At 41.3% G+C, this 21,260-nt stretch overlaps 1 protein-coding gene across 1 annotated transcript in view; it reads left to right on the top strand.

Moving 5' to 3' along the window:
* The window catches only part of sox5 (SRY-box transcription factor 5), a 323,149-nt gene that overhangs the window by 118,220 nt on the left and 183,669 nt on the right, over positions 1-21,260 (top strand). The window contains exon 5 of the mRNA XM_086268027.1: positions 9,445-9,537. Coding sequence (XP_086124153.1) covers positions 9,512-9,537 — 26 coding nt within the window. The 5' untranslated portion in view covers positions 9,445-9,511. The remainder of the gene's footprint in view (positions 1-9,444; positions 9,538-21,260) is intronic.

Below are 21,260 nucleotides of genomic sequence, written 5' to 3'. Positions count from 1 at the left end.
TGCAGTTGACTATTATTGATTTAATGTTTGAGAGAGAGAGAAGGTGATGTGGACAGAAGATCAAGTAACTGCTTCTGGGTTCAAGTTCGTCTTCAGCAAGCAGCTAAACTGAATCTTTGATCTCGTGAACGTTCTCACACATTTAGATCCTTTTATCAGCCTCATCAACATTTTAACTGTAAGAAAGCACTAGAGATTGTCAGGGGAAGACAACCAAGCAATGTCTCTCATGTTTGCAATGTGGCTCTTTAGACCAGAAGTAGGACTACAATCACCAGCTGCAGTCACGGACAGTGGAGTGGGTTTCTTACCACAGACCACACCTGAATGATAGAGAAGCACCACAACAAAGACCTGATCAGTGAGGAAGCCATGAAGGAAAAAACAAAACCAGGGGCAGAAGGATGAAATGGTACCCAATTACGAGCATTTCAGAGTCTACAAAAGCTGTCCAGATGACATATTTTGGTTCAGAGGGAGCCCTGTTGTTAGACAAAGTGTGTGTGATTTCCAGGTAGATTTCTGATAGTTTCTGTTTTTTAACATATGATAATATCTTCCTTTCCTTGTGTCATATTTTACTAATTAAAGAATAGGAAATTCAATTGTTACACACGGGGTGCTGCTGATTCGTATTGCGTAATGGCTTTGGGAGTAATTCCTTCTCGTAGGACTGTTCCTCTCTACAGTACTAGTGTTTCCATCTACTCAAAATTACCCCGTAAATTAAGCAATTGACTGAAATCTTGAAACCTTAACATGTGTTGTCACCGTATACCACACACAGGACGCAGACTAGCATCATGTTTGAAACCTTAACCTGTGTCCTTTTTCTTTCGCTAAAACTCAAAGCCTCAAATAACCCCAGTTCTTGTTTGTGCGATTGCTTATGCAATACTAATTATACACATCTGACCAGTAACACGTGATTATGGGAAGAATTGGCATCAAATTTCCCCAATAAAGCCTTTTATTAACACAAACAGACGGGCTTTTCTTTGCTGTTTATTAGGTTTGTATTTGTCAGCCTGTGTCTTCTGGGGTGAACGGTTTGCAAACCAGGAATAATAAAGGACTGTCACAGAAACCCACCTGATTTGGTGCTTACTTGTACATAATGTAACACTCACACACGCATACCAAACATCACACACAGATATGAGCACAGATGCCTTAGGACATGGTTGCAAGCTCTTGCCCTGTGTAATTTTAAGTGTGTTGGAAATTGTATATTGGGGCCATCAAAGCAGTGCCCTAACCGTTAATGGCTTTACAGCTTGTTCGTTAGTTTTAGCCTGCTTAGGAGGGAGGGTGTGTGTACGCATGCTTGTGTATGTGTGTTGAAGGGAGGTGTTGTTTTGTTTAAAAAAAAAGAAAAAAAAGAAAATCAGGAGTGTGTCAGGGTGAACTACATGTACACAAATGCCTGAAAACACACATCAGTAGAGGAAAGACTCGCTTGTCTATATACACACACACACACACACGTAAGCAGGAGGGGAATGTATATAGTGGAGATTGACTCATATACACAAACACACACAAACGGTAAACCAGCATGTCGATAGTCATCTCTCTTTCTGCCTCTCTCTCTCTGGGAGTCCGGTGAGGACTGGCCTAATTGAGCTGGCCTCAGGAAGCCCATCATTAGCCCTGCTGCTCCGGTCACACATGGCCACCAGATGTGAGTCCAGCCACAATGGAACGCAGAAGGCCACTCTTTCTCTGTCTTCCTCTTTTCCTTCTCCATCTCTCTCTCTCACACACAAACAGCCTGTTACTCTGTCACTCTTCAGCCTAATAAACTAGCTTTTGTCTCCATACGGCCATTGTCCGTTTAGCCTACCACAGCCATAAGAGAAGTCATTGGGGCCTGAATGTGATGCTTTGTACTGACAATAGACAGAAATAGGAGAGGCAGAAGAGGGAGGAAGAGAGGGATGGTGAAGGAGAGGGGGGAGTGAAGGGTAACTAGAGAGGTTTTCAATGAACTCTCTGGAATTTTTATGGCTTGTTTTTGCAGTTTGAGAATTCAGTGTTGTGGGACTATGAAGTACGGCATGGCACCTTTCTTAGCTTCCTCTCTACCTGCCTGTCCGCTGCAAGACGTTACTCGTGATTGGATGATTGTGTGTGTATATGCATGCTGTTTTTATGAGATCCAGATAAAATTAACCTCTTTAGTAAGGGAATTTGTTGTAACTCGTTTAATGTTTAAGGTAAAGGCTTAAATTTGTTACAGTTTTTGGACTGCTTTTCACTTTACACTTTAATTTGGCAATCATGAGCTTTAATTTGCTGCTACAACAGCTAACTCCTTGGAAAGCTTTCTAATAGATTTTAGAAAAGGGTTAGTGTGGTCAGCCACTGATGCCACATATTTCTAACCTTGACTGTTCACTGGACACAGCTGAATTGAATACAGGTTGAACTGTGACTCAGCCGTGGCTCTGATAGAGTTGGGATTCTGTTTTTTTCCGTCTTGTTTCACAAGCAAAAATATAGAGGATTTGGATGGGCCTGACAATGAGCAGATTGGCATTGCTATGCAAACTAAAGTTCCACATGATCTATCAGCTTTAAATTTGGTTTTTCCAAATGAGGTTTAAGACAGTTTGGGGGAAAAAAGCATTGCTTAGTGTTACTCCCAATAAATGGTTTGGTTGAATCCCCTCACTCTTACACTACATTCCATATAAAGTTTGAAATTCCAAGTTGGATTTCCAACTCGAAAAGTCGAGAAGCCAAACCCGACTTTGCAGGTTTTATGGTTTTTGCAATCTGTATTATCACTGTTGTTTATTTGTGCCGCACTAAATAAGCCACACAAAGAGCTCTGACCAGCCTCAACCCATGAAAATGGCACAGCTGTGTTTTTAAGTGCAAAAAAAAAGAAGGCATTGCATTGTACTGCTAGAGATGCATGAATGGCTTTACCTTGCCAGGGACCAAAAGAAAGCCTGCTTTTCCGACTATTGCTACTTGAAACAATGTCAAATCAGGAGTGACTTCACTCCTAGTTCTGACGTCTGGCTTCCGATGTAAAAGGGGCAGAGCATTCTCATTTTGAAAGTTGAGTTGTTGCTACCAACTAGCCTTGGTACTTACCGTCAGCTAGCTTGCTAGCCAAGTTGCTGCTGTTGGTCCTTAATGTCATCCAGCTGCTTGAATTCAGCGGTCTGAAGAACTCCAGCATCACAGCCTAGGAGAGCAGCTGGTGATGGTACCCCATAGCATTAAAATATAGTGGTAGAACCAACTGCCCTTTAATCAGAACTAAGAGAACTACTTGAAGGAATAAAAGGCAAGCAGAAATTTGACAGTACATAGACAGTGCATACATACCATATTCCATATTGAAGTAATGAAGCCTGATGTATCTGCAGCAAATACACTGAAACCACGTTCACACTGCCTTTCTTCTGTTTTCCAATTGTAAAAATGTCTTTATCTCACAGCCACTTAGGGGAGGTGTCTGTGCGTGTGCATGCGAGCGTGTGGGTTAAACTGTGGACGCATGGCAATACATGATCCATTTCGACGGCTGCCCTCATTTGAGACAAATGTAATTATCACGCGTGGCTGAGTTTTTTCTTATTATTGGAAAGTTAAGTCACTAATCTGTGAAGTTGTTCCTCGGCTGAATTAATTCAATTATCTGGCAGCACGAGTAGATATCAAGGTTTGACGTTTATGTCTTTGTGGTTATTTCTGTGTGTGTACAGTTGTGTGTTATGCATATGTGTGTTTTGATGTTAGTGTGTATTATTGTGTGCGTGTTTCTGACATGCTGTAGCGTGCACGAATGTGTGCGCGTGTAAAAATGTGTGAGAACAGACGCCATGTTTTTCAACTCCCACTGGATCAAGGCCTTTTATAATCCACTGAGCCGACATAATTCCACCTCACTTACAATGGATTTGTCTCTGCTTTGTCTCCTCATTATTGTTCTCATTCACATGATAAGCTGCTTCACGATTCCATTAGCATTCTCTTGTAGCCGCCACCACTTTAGTGTTGGGGAATCAAAACTTTTTACTCAATTTATCTTAGCCTGACCAGCTGAATAACAGCCGTGAAACATTCAGTATGGAAAATAGGTCACCTCAGACTGTTTTCATACTTTTGGGGGTACATATAAACCAAAGCATTTTATCATAATATCTCCCTTTATTCTCTGTGTAAATCAGTTAGTTTCCTGTTTTAAAAAGTATACATTGGTAACTGAACTAATCAGCATCAAGACTGGACCACATGCTTATTTATTATCTCTAGGATTTGCTGAGCTCTTTAACATTTTTTCAGCTCATTATATTATAATGTGGTTTAATGGCAAGCAGCGTGGTGCTGCAGTAGTTAGCACCCTCAAACAATCTTGAGCAAGAGGGTCTGAGCGAGCCGACTCTCTTGGATCCTGCTGTGTCGAGTTTGCATGTCTAAAGATGCATGCACGTTAGGCTGGTGACCCTGGATTTGATCATAGGTGTCTTGTTGCCGGCTTCTTATTCAGCGGCAGCTTGGATAGGCTCCTCCGTAGGAGCTAGCATCTACTGTAAACGGATAAAGTCAGCAGCTAAGCAAGAACTTGAAATTCAGCTCTGTAGAAACTTCTGCGATTGTTGGTTCATAGTCTCACCTTGGTAATAATTAACAGAAATTTGCTGTGACTTATTCAATGTATTGCCCGACTTTGTCACATTTTGTATTTTCCCGTCAGAATTTGAACTGATTTATTTATAAAACTACATCAATTGTCGCTTCTTCTGTAGTACCGCCCGTAGCTGTGTCATCTGAATTGTCATTAGCTGTAGCCATGCCAGCAAGTTGTATTGCTGCTTATTGTTCATGATGTGCAGCACATCCGTGTCACCACAGCTGTTTAGAGCCGTGAGCTAACTTGTGTGCTCTTGGTGTCTTTGATAGCTTTAACTGTTTAAGTTAAATGAGTACTCTTTTTAATTATTTCAGATGTAATACTCTCATTTAGATACAGTGTGTTACTGTCTCCATCTTTCACAAAACTGGGTGATGTCCATACTACTATACTTGCTTTTTTGGCTATTGGACATTGCTTTCATTATTGTAGTTGTGTCAGTCCTGTTAGCCTCATCGGGTTAGTTTAAAAAAATCTTATTTTCCCTTAACTAAACACTGTACCAGAATCAGTTTGCTTTTAATGCTGGTTCATCCCATTTAAAAGAAAAACGTATATTTTTTAATCATCTTTTTAAAAGACTTTTGGACTCTGGACAAAGAGCAGCAGTCGGCTGTAGCATGTTTTTCTTCTAATCTTTGTTTTTTTTCTGGCTGTCTTTCTCTTTCTCTGTCAGACATGCTAATGCTATTGATCCTCATAGGAAGCAGGACAGAACCATCTACAGATAAGAAGACAATGCTTGCAGCAGCCCATAGATTTCTTCCTGGTGCTCTAAGAGGTGTGTTGCAGGCTGTATTGGAGTTCATGGGGTTCTCACAATCTGTTGTCTTGTATTGACAGTCTCCTCTGAGCTCAGCCTAACAGTCTGTTTTTATCAAAGAGGATGGCAAATTTTTAGTGTGTGTTTGGTTGTGGATGATTTTGTGTTTGTACATGCATATAAAATCGTGCGTCATGCTTATGCATTCATTTTTGGATTATTTTGATCAAAGACTGTAGAAATTTGTTGATTTTTGCATTTTTTGTATGTATTTATCTGATATTTGAGCAAAGGTTTGTGTAATTTATTTATCTAATGTCAGGGTCCCAGACAATGCAACTCCAGTGTCAAGGTTGGCAGTGATGGTTGCTATGGTGACGCTGGCAAACAGATCTCACAGATCTGGGCTCTCTTTCTCTCCTCCAAGAGGAAGGGAGGCTTTTTGAGACTGAAGAGCAGAGAGGGACCTTTTATTTTTCTTCCGCCAGTAGAGTGGTGGATATTGATCAAGAATCGAACCTATGTCGCTCAGTAGAGAAGCCTAATGCACTTCTACTCAAGAGAGGGGAAGGAAAAAAGGATGACCTGCTACAGTGTATCACAGATGGAAGAAAAAGAAAGAATAATTGACAAAGAGTAGGGGACAGAGGGATGGACAAGGGGAGCTTGTTTTTAGGAGCAGATCAATTAGGTCTTTGCAATCTACTGCTACCATCTGCATCTGAAAGAGCATAAAAACTCCATTTAAAATGCAGCCAAATTCACACATTCAGTACAGTACATCGGCGTTTTCACGCACAAACCAGTCAGCCTGAGCCCTACCTGCTCAGTGTGCCATGCAGGAGGGAGAGTAGTTAAGTGAAACGTGTTGAGCCCTCTCAGGTAATTACATCTCCATGCTAATGTCTAATTAGACAGCTCAGAGGGGACTCATCTGCACTGCATTAATTAATACAGTCAATCCACAACTTACATGCACGCATGTTCAGTGACAAATGCACACATCCCAATCCATTGGTGTGTGTGTGTGTGTGTGTGTGTGTGTGTGTGTGTGTGTGTGTGTGTGTGTGTGTGTGTGTGTGTGAGGAAATCAATCAGGCCTTTATACTGGTCCCTGCTTGTGTGTGTCTGTGTGTGTGGCCAGGGCACGAACACGGGCTAAAAGGAAATCTGTGCATGTGTAAATACATGCCAGGACTTAAACTGATGCATACTGTCATCTCGATGACATTTACAGCATGTGACTGTCAACTTACCTGGAATCAGGATCCTCTTATTTGCTAATTCTGTTTGTCAATATTTGAGATTAAATCATGCTGCATAATAATAAGAGGCTAAAGACATCAATTAAAATAAAAAAAACCCCTCTAATTATGATTTGTAATGAGTCTTAGAGGGCAATAGTTCGCGATTGTGAGGGCTGGGAACCCTTCATAGGGTCACATGAGATAGATGTTGTTCCATAGATTTAATAAAGCTGAAATGATTCGCTTGTAAGTCAAATAGCGACTGAATTTATCCTGACAAACCAGCAAAAACAGAGGGGAGAAAAAAAACTATGTTTCAGGTCATTTTTCATAATCCTCAGAATTTTTGGGCTCCTGTGACTTACTTTCTAGTTTATAACAAGATTTTTAGTTTTTATACTGTGATATTGTTTTGTCACATTAACTTGTTATATATTGTTATTTCTTAAAAGCTTCAATTCATTATTACATGACAAAAAAAGAAGCATCTGACGATGCAGTCTTGTTGCTCTTGTATGCTAGAAAATTCTTAGTTTTTAACATTTTTGTCCTTCTTCTGTAGGAGTGAAGTAACTAACTGTCCACCCATGTCTGAGTTTAGTTGATACACACACTGCTTTAAAATGCATCATTTTATCTTTACACTTTACCCTTTTCCAATTAGAGTAACACCTTTCTGGCTCATGAGAGAATCCTTGATGATTAAATAAGAGGTTTGTCCTCTGCCATGCCAGGCAGACAAAATAAGTCTTAGCATGGTGCCCCACCAGGACACTCCCAGTGTCCACATTGTTGTGTTAACTGGTTTGGCACTGAGATTCATTTTGACCCCAATTTCACCCCATGTCACCTAGAAAACTGCTAAGATCACCAGACAGCACCCGGCACTGTGTGTATTAGCACGTCTATGCTGTATGTGAGTGTGGTACAGTAATCTACTGACCCCGGGCTTTTACAGTAGTGATGAGAGGTAACTGCACTAATTCACTGTCCTACTGTGAACGTCTGGTGCAATTAAGGCCAAGTTGTCAGACGGATCATGCCTCTGTTTTGTTCCTCCATTCTTGTTCTCTCAGTGCCTCCACTCAAAGTGCTTCTTTATTAGGCGCGTGAAATTTATTTTGAAGAATCTTTAAATCTCCTGACGGGGATTCAGACCATGTAATCTGGTATCAAAAAAAACAAACTGGTATGCTTTAAGTAGAGGTTCCGAAAACCGTTTGTTAGATTTATTCACCTTTAATGGAGGCAAAAAGTTTCAATGTTCTCCTGCTGCTATTATTCTGAAAATATTTAGAGGGAAGTGACTGGTGTGTATGTACAGTTTAGACATATATGTATTTATTTTTAACCATCTTTGTACTAAATGTATTTATCCATATGTGTGTGGAGGACTAAAAGAACTGTGTGTACATGACTCTGGCATACTGCAAAGCGTAAGAGAATCTGGTCTCCAGCTTCTTCCTTCGCAGCAGCATATCTCCATCAGACCACAACATGCAGAAATCTGCTTGCTAATTACACCCATATAAATCAGCAGTTGTAATTATGCTAATTAGACTGCTAACTTCCTCTCAGAAGCCTACACAAACAAAGGCGGCAGTATCGGATGATGTGGCGTGTTAACGAGCTTGTCAACTTATCTGACACAAGCTAATTACTCAACAGGACTCCTCTGTGTTTAGGAAGAGGTAACGAAGCTTCTGCTTTTTAAGGTTGCTGCACCTCTGCCTGTGACCTCCTACACCCGGCAGATTAATACCAGCATCTTTCAATGGGATTACCCTGAAGTTTTTAACTGCATCACTAACTGCTAATCGTTTAATCACTCTAGCTGTCTGAATGACAGTTGGGGTTTTGCTGTGCAAAAGCACCTTGAGTACTAAGCCTAAACTAGATAAGGCTATATAAATTCCGGTCCACTTTACTATAAGGAATTGTGAAAGAACATTTTACTTTAAATGGTGCAGATCAGTCACATGAGATTACAATTAACATGTTTGGTTCATGTACATCTCAGCTGGGTAACACTTTATAATAGGCACTGTAAATACATTTAAATTCTTTGTCTAGGCCTCGGTAACACATCGCTAGAAGACTAGTCAGCAATTCCTTGAAAAACACTGGTCGCTAGGGAAAAATGTATATTCCCTGACAGGTTGGCAAGTGGTTGTAGGAGGTTGCTGGCTGTTGGATGGTGGTTTAGTGTTGACTTCCGAGGGTTAACTTCAACGTCAAACCAGACTTTGAAGCACATGAACTCAGCAAATAAGCTGATCCGCAGATCTGTCATGTTGGGGATCTACGAGTGGCTGATATAAAAATTTTAGCAAGCTTTATAAATATAAATAAAGTTTGTCATTTCAGAAGGAATCCATTTTGCTTTGTATGTATTTTTTCATGTGAGGGCAAAAGGTAGTGATGGCATTATCTGGTATCCAGTGAAGAAGCCACAGGGATTAAAACTACAAGAGACCAGGATTAATTAACATCACATTTAATGGAAAAAAACGAAAAAGAAAATTATGTGCTACTGTCGTAGTGCGGATGTGTGTTTGTGTTTGTGCCAGTCTCAGGTGTTCAGCTTCACAACACAAGCTTCCAGCTGTCATGACACACATGCACACCCAACATTCATGCACAGATTCACACACTCTCAGCCCTTCTCCTGCATATTAACCTTTGCCCTTCTGTCCATCTGCCTGTCTGTCTGTCCATATGTCTGTTGTCTCTCTGTCTGTCTGCATGTTTTTCTGCCTATCTGTCTGTCAATATGTCAGTCTTGCTGTGTGTTTGTGTGTCAGACAGACTGCTTCAGACCCACAAACCTGCTAGAAGTCGAGAGCTATGAAGAACGCCGAGCCTGAAGACAGGTGAGAAAGAAAGTCGCCTCTCATGTTAATTATTTGCTAAAAATAATACTTCAGGAGAAAAGAAAATATATTTGATCCAAAGAAAATACCAAAGTTGGGGGTTTTTATACTTCCTTGAACTTCACTGTTCTCAGAGCAAACTGTACAAACTACAAACTACTCTTCTAAATAGTTCCTACAGAGTTTGAAGCTGTCTTTTGGGTAATTATCCTGTGGTTAGAGGAAACTCACTCGACTCAAGCAGCATGTCATAGCATTGTGATAATCTTTGTTTTATCCAGTACCAATCCTCAGACTTTGGCCTCACACTCACTCTCCTTCATCTTTCGATATTTCTCGCTCCAGTGTGCTTTTGCTCATTCTAATCTTGTCCTGCTCTTGGTCAGGTCACATATGGCCTTTTCTTAACAACCCTGTGTAGAAGGCCAGCCTTCAGTAGTCTCCTCTTGAGTGTTGTGTCTGGTGTTTTGCATGTACTGTTTAATAGAAGTGCCAGCTGAGGACTTGTCGGGTGTTTTTTTTTTTTCCAACCTAGAGAGTTTTAGGGTATAATACAGTGCAAAAGTCTTGATCTGTCCCTCATTTCTTGAAATGAGTAATTAGTTGCAGTGGTTTATTAAAACATGTGCAAACACACATGGAAATACAGGATGCAAGGCCAAAACAGAATCTGTACTGTTGTAAAGAGCTTGAACCTTTATTCTTCCAAAGTGCCTGAACTCTCTTGAGGAACTGTCGTGTAGTTTCTTTAAGTAGTCTTCAGGAATAGTTCTCCAGGCTTCTTGAAGGACAGCTCTTCTTTGGATGTTTGTTCCATTCTCTATCAAGATGATCCCACACTTCTTCAATATTGTTGAAGCCCGAGCACCGGAGAGGCCTGTGTTTATCTTTCCACCTATGCTTTAACTGCTTTTCAGATGGTGTTGCGTGGTTGATCAAAATATGACCAGTGATCAGTGATAACATCCATAACACCAATGGCTGAAATGCAGCCCCAATCCATGACAGAGCTCCTTTTAAATTGATTCATCGCTCAGTCCAGTTCTTGTGTAATTTGGCATGCCTCAGTATTTTCTCCCTGTTTCCCTTCCATTGAGGTAGTTTATGATGAGGCTTCAGTAAACAGCAGTTGGATTAACTGAAAGGCCAGCCTTGTTGGTACAGAAATGCTATTTTATTTTATATCTTTAAATGTTCCATATATTCAACCAAAAAAACTGAGAACAAAGATACAGTTTAAAGTATAGTTTTTCCTTGACATATAACATATCTGTCACGTGAAGACACAACACTGGTTCATGCCAGTATTTTTATGCTTGAATTATTATTCCAGACAAACCAAAAACGTCTGAATTTTGTCAAGTAAAAGGACGGGAATGAAAATAACTGAAAGGGAGCAGAGAAAGTTCTGTCTCTCTTCCTGTTCTTATTACGGTCAGTCTGTTTTTGGAATTTTGGATAGAAGAGATCTTTTTATGGGATATTTTAAGACTATCATTAAACCCATTATGATGGACAAACCTAGCCACACTATTTGTTCTGTGACCAACAAAAGCTATTCCAACACAACAATCTGTTACAATAGCATGGCCACTGGAACACAGGAGTGATGGTCACTGTATTCCATTAAAAATCCTAGCTCCTTAATATTTATTTATATCTAATTTACACAAGTTATTAACACTTTAATGTTAGTTATATTGAAAAACAACCAACAAAAGGACTGATAGTATTCACAGCAGCTATAACAAAGCATATAGAAAAGCAAAGAGTAAACATGCCATCGGTTTTCTTCTTCTAAGTAAAGTGTTTTAATAGAAAAGTAACTCTGTCCTTCGTTACCGATCAGAGTTGTTAAAAATGTTCCTCTGTGCATGACTACCACCTGCTGTCTACCTCAGTCTCCTCCTTCCCTCTATCATCTTCCTCCTCCCTCTATCCTGCTATTCCGCTTCTGTCTTTCCACCTTTTTCCTACTGCTTCACTCGCTTTCACGTTCGATTTCATGAAGTTGTGACGTGTTGTACTCAGAAATATTTAATGTGTAACAAGTCCAGATGAAAACTACTGTGTAATGTCAATGGCAGTCCCATTGCTGATTTCCTTGCTCTCTGTTGTTCCCACCTGATTTTCAACACTTTGGGATATTTGATGATCGGGCCCTTTTCTTACCTCATCTTAATTATTTTGCCCTGCGTTACATTGCATGGTTAGCTCCTCTCCTCTCTCCCTCAATCTGTCTCTGTGTTCAGTATGCGGTGCTGAGAGGGCATCATTACGGAGCCCGTATTTGAGTCATTTTGATTTAAGCAGCCAGACAATGGCCTGTTGATTGAAGCAACCAGAAGGCAGACAATAGGGTTCTATGCCACATAATGCGCCACCATTTTTCTGAGCTCCCCGCTTTCAGAAAAGGGCCCCGGCTCTCCATTGTGCCTCTCCCGGAGGGAAAAAAATGGTGCTTGGGGAGGAGGAATATTTTCCCGTGGTATGTCATTATTTTGCAAATTTCTATTATCTCATCATGTTGTCTTCATTGTAATTGCAGCTAATTAGGAGGCTAGTTAGGAGCCTGGGCTTTGAGGCTGGCTCGGCTGCTGAAAGGAGCCCACCGATTATGGCCCCGACAAGAGAGGAAGCAGGAGAAAAGGGGAGATTAATGCTGTTACCCAGGAGACACTGGCTTCCATCTGCGGGGAACAATGCAGTTTTGTTTTCTCCGGGATCCTGCTCAGATCAACAGAATGGGCTAGCTCGGCTCTACTCTGCTCGGCGACAATGCCCAATTCTGTCTTACCGGGGCTCAGGCAAACCCCCCCTGTCCTCTCCTTACCTACCCTCCCTACTCTAGTCACTTTACCTTCCCTCCTTTCCTCCTCCTCTCGCGTCCCTTCCCTCCGTCATTCTCGCCACCTTTCCTCCGTTCAGCAGGCCCTGACTAAAAAGCTTAGCACCCTCAGCGAGCCAGCCAGCACCAGTGACTGAGAGCTCTCACACACCCCCAGTATCAGATGAAAGCGGCGCAATGTGTGTGGATTGAGTTCCCAGGTTGCGGGAGGTCGCGCCCTTGTCACACACAGAGCTGCAAGGTTTTACTCCCCAATCCCTGCCGAGCTCCAAAGCAGTTAATGAAATAATATACTCTGTCGCTTTTGCTCTTTCTTCTTCCCCTCGTTCTCTCACTCACCACACAGACCCCTTCCCACCCCTGCCACCTCCCTCGCTGAGCCGAGGCAGGCCCCTTGTCTCAGAGCAGGGCCCCCGCAGCCCCTAGACACCTTCTTTGCAAAGAGAGAGAGAGAATACAATGAGAGAGGGAGACTACTTTGGTACAGTACAAACACACAGAGGACAAGCAGGCTAGAAGAAATGAAAGGCCTTTGTCAGGCTTTGTCAGGGGGGAGAGGATACTGAGAAAGAAGGAGAAGAACGAGCGCTTATGGATAGAAAGAGAAAGCGACAGAGAGAGAGAGAGGCAGGAAATAGCAGACCGGATCACATGACTGAGAGCATTGTGATCCTGAGTGAGAAAGGTTTGGAGCAGAGCATCTCTCCATCTGGTCCAAGCAAAAAAAGGGAGACGGATAGAAAAACACACCCCGAGATGGAGAGAGAGGGAGAGAGGAGCGCAGCATGAGAGCAAACAGAGACAGAATGAGAGAAAGTATTGAGTTAGTGCCAGTGACATCTGCTCCCGTGGGCACAACAATAAAACTCCCTCTAGATCGGCCTCGCACTATACAATATATGTTCACACAATGCATCATTTTCAAAGGCACAAATAAATATGTGTGTGTGTGTTCGTGTGAATGAAGAATGCTCTTATGTTCACCAAGTGTGCCCACTAATCTGTTTAACATTCACCTACACACCGTCTAAATTGGATCTTTATCTTTATGGTGAATATATCTTTGAATACATTTTGTCTCCTTTTGTGGGAATCGGGGGTAAAATAGTTTTGCAGAGCTTTGAAAAGTTTCCTTTTTGCTTAATTGACAAATAAATTAGGGCACCTCGTTGTTCTTCACAGAAGAATAGGATCGTTCTGTGTGACTCACGCGTGGTATATGGCTGCTTCTACTCGACTCCAGATGCTTATTTAAATCTTCCACGTGCTTTTGTTTTATTAACGCCGCCGTCATTATTCACATATTCTGTTTTCACGCAATTTTCACTGTTTTTAATAACTCTGAACAGAGGCAAGTGTTGCGTGGTGTGGTATGAAACAGCCTACTTAAGCATCTTGTTTCTAAGTAATTATGGCTGAAGTTGTCCTGTTGATTTGACCCTTGTGAAATTTATACCACAATGAATAGTAAATAGCAGTTGTTTGTTAGTAAAGAATAAGGAAACCGTATGACTCTGATACACCGCCATATATAGATGAACAGACATATAGGATCTGAACATAGCAGCTACTTATCATGTTACTCAGAGCCAGCGAGACACTATTGGTCCAATTAAACCGTCTCCCTTTTCTATAGTATACAATGAAAGAAGTCCCTCTATAAATCCTCGCCATTTATTCTTTCAGATTTCTTGCCTTTTGTATGCGACAAACACTTTGTATATATTTTTTCCTCTTAAGTGTTTTTGGCCAAGGATCTGTTTTTGATTGGCTGAGAGATGATTGAAGAGAAAAAGAGTAATTTTTTTTTCCAGTTGGCTTTTGAAAAGTTGGAACTGAATAGTTGGAAAGTTATATGTACCTGAATCAGAAACAAACCCAACAAAACTTTAATCAAACGGCTTGAAATCCTAACAGATTCTGAAAGCGAGCAGACAAGGTAATCTTTGTTGTTTAGGGACCGCGGCGCACCCCTGCGCCATTTATCTTTGTGGGGAAAAATTTCTCCCTGTTGCGTTTAATGTGTAGTCAAAGTGGAGAGGGCGAAATGCTACTCTCTAATTTTGTATGTCATCTCTCTCCAAATCACTTCAAAGACGAGGCCCTTGCCAAAGATTTCCTCCCTTTTTCTCCTTGCCTTTTTCCTTTTCTCTCTCCTCTTTCTTTTGCGCCTTTGCTTGTTCCCTGAGTTGCTGTTGTCACCATCGCTCGGTGCCAGCAAATCGCGGGCATCTAAACAGCAGCACACAATGTCGTAAAAAGGCTCTAGAGTTTTACTTTCAGATGTCACTCCAATAGCACACATCTGCTACGTGCCGTGCATCTGCTAGGCTCTTCCGTCTCACAGAGCCGGGAGTGCTGATTGAACTGAAGACAGAAAACGTCCTCATTATCTCGGGCAATGAGCGAGCAGGGCTCCGCAACAGCCCTTTTAATGCATTTACTCACTTAACTGCAGCCCGGTATTGTGGATACGCACATACGGATACATGCACGTACACGCAAGCACACACACACACGTGTGTTGACATAAGGAATTGTATGTACATATATGAACACACAAACACATGCTGCCTCGGTGCCAAACGCCACTGTGTCATGAACAATAGTATTAACCAGCTTTTGTGTCAGTGCTTACTGAGAGCTATCCTCTCTGTCTCTACTGTGTCTCTGCTGGATGTTCCAGCAGCATGGATAAGGCTGATTTAGCGGACTACATGATTTGTCAGTGGGAAAGCAGACAGTGAAAGTCGACCAGGACAGGTGAATCTGCAACCTCTATGCCTGTGTTGACTCTAATGATCTTTAAGGGTAGGAATACGCCTTTGCTCGTCTGGTGGGAAGAACTTTGGCCTAACTTAAAGAGCTTTAATGCTTATAAACCTATAAAATCACCTACATATAACACTGCACTGGGCTGATGAAAGTCATTGATACGGAATGTTAAGGAGACAAATTGAAGCTAACCATTAAATACAACATTTTATTGTATTTGTTGTAAGTGACACAACGTCATTTTGCCTCTCTCATACCTACTTTATGTCAATGCCTGCTGCTAAACACCGGAAAAATATACGTTATGTTATTTCTCATTCATTATAGGAAAAGATAAAATAAAAACAAAATGAAAAAGAAAGCTATACTGCCTTTAACACATCGTACAACATTTGGAGGAGTATTCGCATTCCAAGCAGATTGCGCTTTTACTATCATCTGATTGCCAAATTCAAGGAGCAAACTGATATATTTCAATTCATTATTCAACATAAATGTCTGCACTGTGCAGCTTGCAAAGGAAAGTAAGAGCTGTTTACTGACCACCAGTTCTTGCTTCTTTGTCTGACATCTTGGATCGGGTCATCGCTCCCGCGATTCTAAAAAGGATCAGCTTTTATTTTTAAGATTATGTGACCCTGAATCATCCCTTAGTTATACTTCAGTAGGCTGGGGACTTCCCCTGCTACCCACAGCGCTCACCTCTTTTTCACTCCCCATGTATTGATATACCACTGCTGCATGTTATTGACTCTCTCTCATAATTTGATTTGTCCTCGTCACTCTTTGCTGTCCTTTATTCTCTTCACTTCTCGTTCCCTTCACCCAGATGGCTCCTTCTCCCTGACATAGCTCTGCTGAATCATTCTTCCTGTTAAAATGCCGTTCTCTCTTCCCTCCTTTGCCAGTTGTGCTCATAGGGAAGATGACTGATTGCTGGGGTTATCTGGTGTTATCAAATGTTACAGGGTTTTTGCACCTTGAGGGGTTGGTGTCTATTGTGAAAGATTAAAAACGCTGAATTGAATTGAACTGAACTAAAGCAAATGAGTAAACAAAACGGATTTTGTCTGTGGTTTAGATCATTTTCTCTGACTTAAAGATTGAGGTTGATAGGAGAAATCATACAACGTAAATCATGTTTGTCCTTTTGAGCTTCTGAATACAAGATGTGCAATCAGTGACAACCAATGAATTTTAGACTGGCACAATTGCTGGCCAATCAGATGTCAATAAATGACTTCCTCTCCTGCTCTGGCTCCGCCTCAGCATTTGGTAAATCCTGTTATCACCTTTTGTCATCGAGAATCGGTTCAAGCCCAATCCATCACAGAGCACTGTTCCACAGTTGACCAGAGCCTTGGCTTCTTACCCTCACCTACTGACGCAGTAGCGATAAAATGTAACTGTGGCAACCGTCGCTAGTGACAGACTTTAATAGTCACATTTCCAAGCCTGTTGTCAGTATCAAAATCGTTCCTTGGCCTCTGCTAAGTATGTCCTCGCAGCCCCTTCTCTGACTCAGTGTTGCTACTCAACGCTTACACTGTCCTCTCAGGTGTACCACAACTTCCTGATGTTGTATAGTTTGCACACCAGTTATTCAACAGTTCTCTAAAAGCTGATCCGTTGTTCAAATTCAGATTGTTAATTAAAAATCAATGACACACGTGATGTGTCACTGAGGCTGATTAGGTGGGGTTTATAATGCCGGGATGAGAGACGGCAGGAGCAGGGTAGTGTGCCAACACAGCCAGCTGAGCTCGAGTGTGTGTAACCTGTATTAGCTGGCTGGAATCAGCAAGGGTGAAGCTGTTCACCATGTTAATAGCTACAGAATGAACTGAGGACACGGTAATAAAGCGATAACAGGACTGGGTTGAGTAGGGGTGGGAGGGAAGGGAAAAGAAAAGAGTGGAGAAAAGGGCTGGATTAGGGAAGGATTAAACAAAAGAGAAACGAGACGGAGAGGGCAAAGAGATCAGGGTGATGGTTATGGTTAAGTGAGGATTGCAGATATATTAAAAACAGGAAACACTGTAAAGTGAATGAGAGAGATGGTGGAGAGACTATGAAATGAGGGGGAAAACGCTCATCAGGTAGCAATAGTGGTGTGAATATATTAGTAACTTTAAAGGAGGGCATTTAGTTTGTTTGTAGAGGTATGTGGGATCCAGTGTGTTTGGCACTCGATCCAGCCTGAACAGCAAATTGAATGATGTCTTAGCATCTGCTGCTTCTATTTTAATCACCTGTACAATACTTGAGTGTGTTATTGATAAGATTAGATTAGTGGCAATCTAAAGCTTAAATGAATACAAAGTTAAGCAAAATTGGCAACAGTGTTAAATCATTTTACAGGCAGATAGAAATAAATAATGGCCCACAGCAATAGATGATACGCGACCTTTTCTTTTGCCAAGTGTTCTCACTGCCCTGGCATTTTAGGACTCCTAAAATGGAGACTTTTGGAAATGTTCCTGACCTCATTTTAGTTTGAAATCGTGTTTTATTTGGGACGTGCAGAAAAGTATTATTAGAAGCATTATTAGAACAATGGGCACACACACTCAGGTTTACTGATGACTAAAAACCTTCGTTTTTGTCCCCATGACTACCCTGTACTCAAATGTGACCTGTGTTGCAGGTCTTTGTCATTTCAAACAAAGAGATCAGTGACCATAACTTCACCGCTCTTTCTTTATTTTCTATAACTTAAACCAAAACTCTCTGCTTCCTTTTTAGGCTGGCACTTACATGTGGTCTTCAGGTGTATGCATGCTAAAAGGCTCAAATTAGTGAGGAGGTAGCAAGTCTTCACTAGTGCAAGATAAAGAGATGTCAGGCGGTTGACCCTCTATAAGGAACAACTCCTTTGAAATGGTTGCCTCAAAGTCGGGGAGCAGGTTTGCACCACTAGCAGTCGGCTGTCCGTCTTCAAGATGCCAAGAGGGTGATAGAACAGCATTAACACGGTCAGTGTGCTATCAGTTTGTGTTTGAATGGGGTCATGTTGGGGATTTGTGATAATACAATAGTTACCTCTGAAATCAGAGTCAGAACCTCATAGATTTCAGAGAGAAATCCAGAAATTCCTCCACAAATAGTATCATAGTTGCTGCAGGACAATCTTGTTTTTGCATTTGTATAGGAATATAACCAGAATAAAACCAGCTGCCAACCAGTGCACCCTACTGAAAAGAGACACGTAGCAGATGAATTGGTGCATACTGACTCAGATAAATTGCAACGTGTTGGCGTGTCTGTGTTTGTGAATTTGGCAGTGATTATTCATCAGTTTCCACCAATCTTGTCTGAGACTGGTTGCAGCCAGACTGAGTTGGATCATGATTGTTTGCAGATGACATGTGCGATTGTCAATGATGTTGCACATTCAACCTGTGGGAGTTGGTCACTGGAACTATTTCCAGTCAGTCTCTAAAGGCAAAATAATTCAGTATATGACTTTTCCTAGTTGCAAGGAGGTTGGCGTCCTAGTTTTAGTTTTGTTTCACTGAGACATAAACAGTCACAAACCAAAGATCTAGAGACAGGAGTAAATGGAGAAGTAAATAAAGTTCATCAGTTTGCTAGCTACACCATTAAGATCAGGATGCGCTAAAAGAGAGGGGCACTACTTTTACAGCATCTTTAAAAAACAAAGAAATTGCTTTGACAAAAACATTTAAAAATATGATTGTTTTTTTTCCTTAAAGGTGCTGTGAAGCTCATTTGGATGTTCCACACCAGCCAATTGAGTTTAATGCTACAAATAACTTTGTTTAAAAAGAAAGCTAGTTGTTTGCACTGCAGTGTAGAATGCATACTCTATTTTAGAAAGTAGGCACATTTAAATGTTCGGATTTTTCCTCCTCATTACAGTGTGAGATTGATGGCAGAATAACTTATGCATACAAGACAAACAGTCCAACGAGCAAATTAGGCTTCACCTTATTGCCTTAAAGAGCAGAAAGACGCATTCCACATCAAGAAGAGCTGTTTTTAATGATAAATTCAAATGTTTTTATGTAAATATTGTTCTATTTACATTACAAGTGAGGGGAGTGAGTCCCCCGGTAGACAATTCAGAAGATAAGGTAAAGACAGATGAGAATCAGAACCTCTGGACGGGTTAAATGATTAGATTCCCACTCAAACACAACTGTGTGTGTATGTGTGTGTCCATGTCCGTGGTCTAATGACTGCGCTGTCTGCGGAGAGTGGAACACAGGAGGGAATTAGTCGTCATTGCATATCAAAGGCTTAGCCATTAGAGACACAGGGTAGGGTCTTCCTAATGAGAGGGGTACCGGTGTGTGTGTGTGTGTGTGTGTGTGTGTGTGTGTGTGTGTGTGTGTGCGTGTGTGTGTGGTATTTGGCTGGGTCACAATATATGCATACTTAGACACACACCTTCAAAAGCAGCATGGTATATACATATTGTGCTTTGTTACACATATTTAGATAGAAGGTACACCGAACCAGTCACCAAGCAAATGAACACATGCATATGCGTACACAAAGTCAGAGACATACACGGCCTTGCCAGCCCCTCTGGCAGGCCTCGCCGTGCCTCTCAGTGTGGCACGGCGTGGGCAGAGGTGCCAGCGAGATGCCAGGGCTTTGTGTGCCACGCTACATTAACGGCAGCCATCGCACGTACACAGTACACTGCATGCCCGGGGACACAGGACTCTCACACCCACCTTCATCTATACATGCATCCCTATCTTTCTAACTCTTCCCCATATGTCTTTACCTTGTTCCTCTTCTCCCTTTATTTCCCTGTGTAGGTGCGTATGTGTGTGTATGTAGGCTGATTGGCGATGCCCTCTGTGCCATCTGCAGCAAGCCCCCCACCACACACACCCTTCCCACTCATCACAAGGATGGGCTTAACCATCTGTGTGCCAGTGTGTTCCCACAGTTTGAAAAGAAGGACTTGAGGGTGGGGGTGGGAGGTTGTAGTAAAAGGTGTTGGGGTTGCCACGGCAGACATTGGAAAATAAAAACGGCATGGCACACTGCATGTTGAGATTACATGAAGTGTTATGTGAGCGCATGGTAATAATAGCCTATAATATCCCATGTATAGCTTGCAGTATTATTTGGATGAAACAAACGTAAGACCCTTTATTTTTACCATTTAAGCTTCAGCTTCCATACTTTCCAGGATGAGTTAAAGTGAGCAATAAAATATGTGTAAAGGAAATCGATGATATGGCTTAAAGGTAGCACACATTATTGCTAAGAATAGAAACTAAGCTCTTATGCTTACACGGTACAGAGACGAGAGAAGCAAGTAGCTATGATGCATTTTTAATTTTAACGATCATGCATTCATGTTGTAATTGTACTGTTTATTGTTGCCCATATAGGTAAGTCCAACGGCCGTGCTAGTGCTCACCATTACTGCAGGGAAAAGGTACACTGAGTAATTTTCCAACGCAGCTCACATGTTAGCTAGCTGATCAATGTTGGCTAATGTTAGCTACTGTTGTTGAGAAGTTTCCACGCTGCTGTTTCTGGGCCCAAATGCCTGTCTTGATACTCTATCAAATTTTCCACATTTAGCTTTTTTTCTTGTTTTTCAAAATTAAAGTTTGCCTCTATTTTCCAGGTTCTCCAATTTTCTGAGTTGTCAAAAGTAGTGTTACACTGATTTCTCAGGAAATTGTAGAACAGCTTCCAGGGAGACAGCACTGCAGTATTTTTAACTCTTAGAAATCCACAACTAAAATTTAATTATGTCTTCACATCTAATCTTTTTGTTTTGGTGCATTTGAAATCTTGTGTCTTTGCCCTTTTTATGTTTCTAATTTCACCATATTTGAATCTTTCTTTCTTTCTTTCTTTTTTTTTTTTTTTTTTTGCTGAGAGTTTTTTTCTTGCAGTTTTAACCTCCTAAGACCCGAACTCTTCCACGACATGCATTTTTAATTTCTCTTTGATATTTGGGCATATTGTGGCCCGATGAATGTAAAAACAAAAGAATTACCAGATTTTTTTTCAACCTTATTTTTGTTTTTAAGAAAAATAAGAGGATATTCGTTTAAAATTTTGATAGAACAGTAGCAGTATAATGCACTCGTAAGTGGAT

This window comes from Aulonocara sp. 'chitande type north' Nkhata Bay, linkage group LG17 (assembly GCF_057382095.1).
Source record: "Aulonocara sp. 'chitande type north' Nkhata Bay isolate Kocher_YH1m ecotype deep benthic linkage group LG17, A_spYH_male_GT1.1, whole genome shotgun sequence".
Lineage (NCBI taxonomy): Eukaryota > Metazoa > Chordata > Actinopteri > Cichliformes > Cichlidae > Aulonocara > Aulonocara sp. 'chitande type north' Nkhata Bay.
Note: the sequence above shows the minus strand (reverse complement) of the source record. Positions and strands in the feature narration are given on the sequence as shown.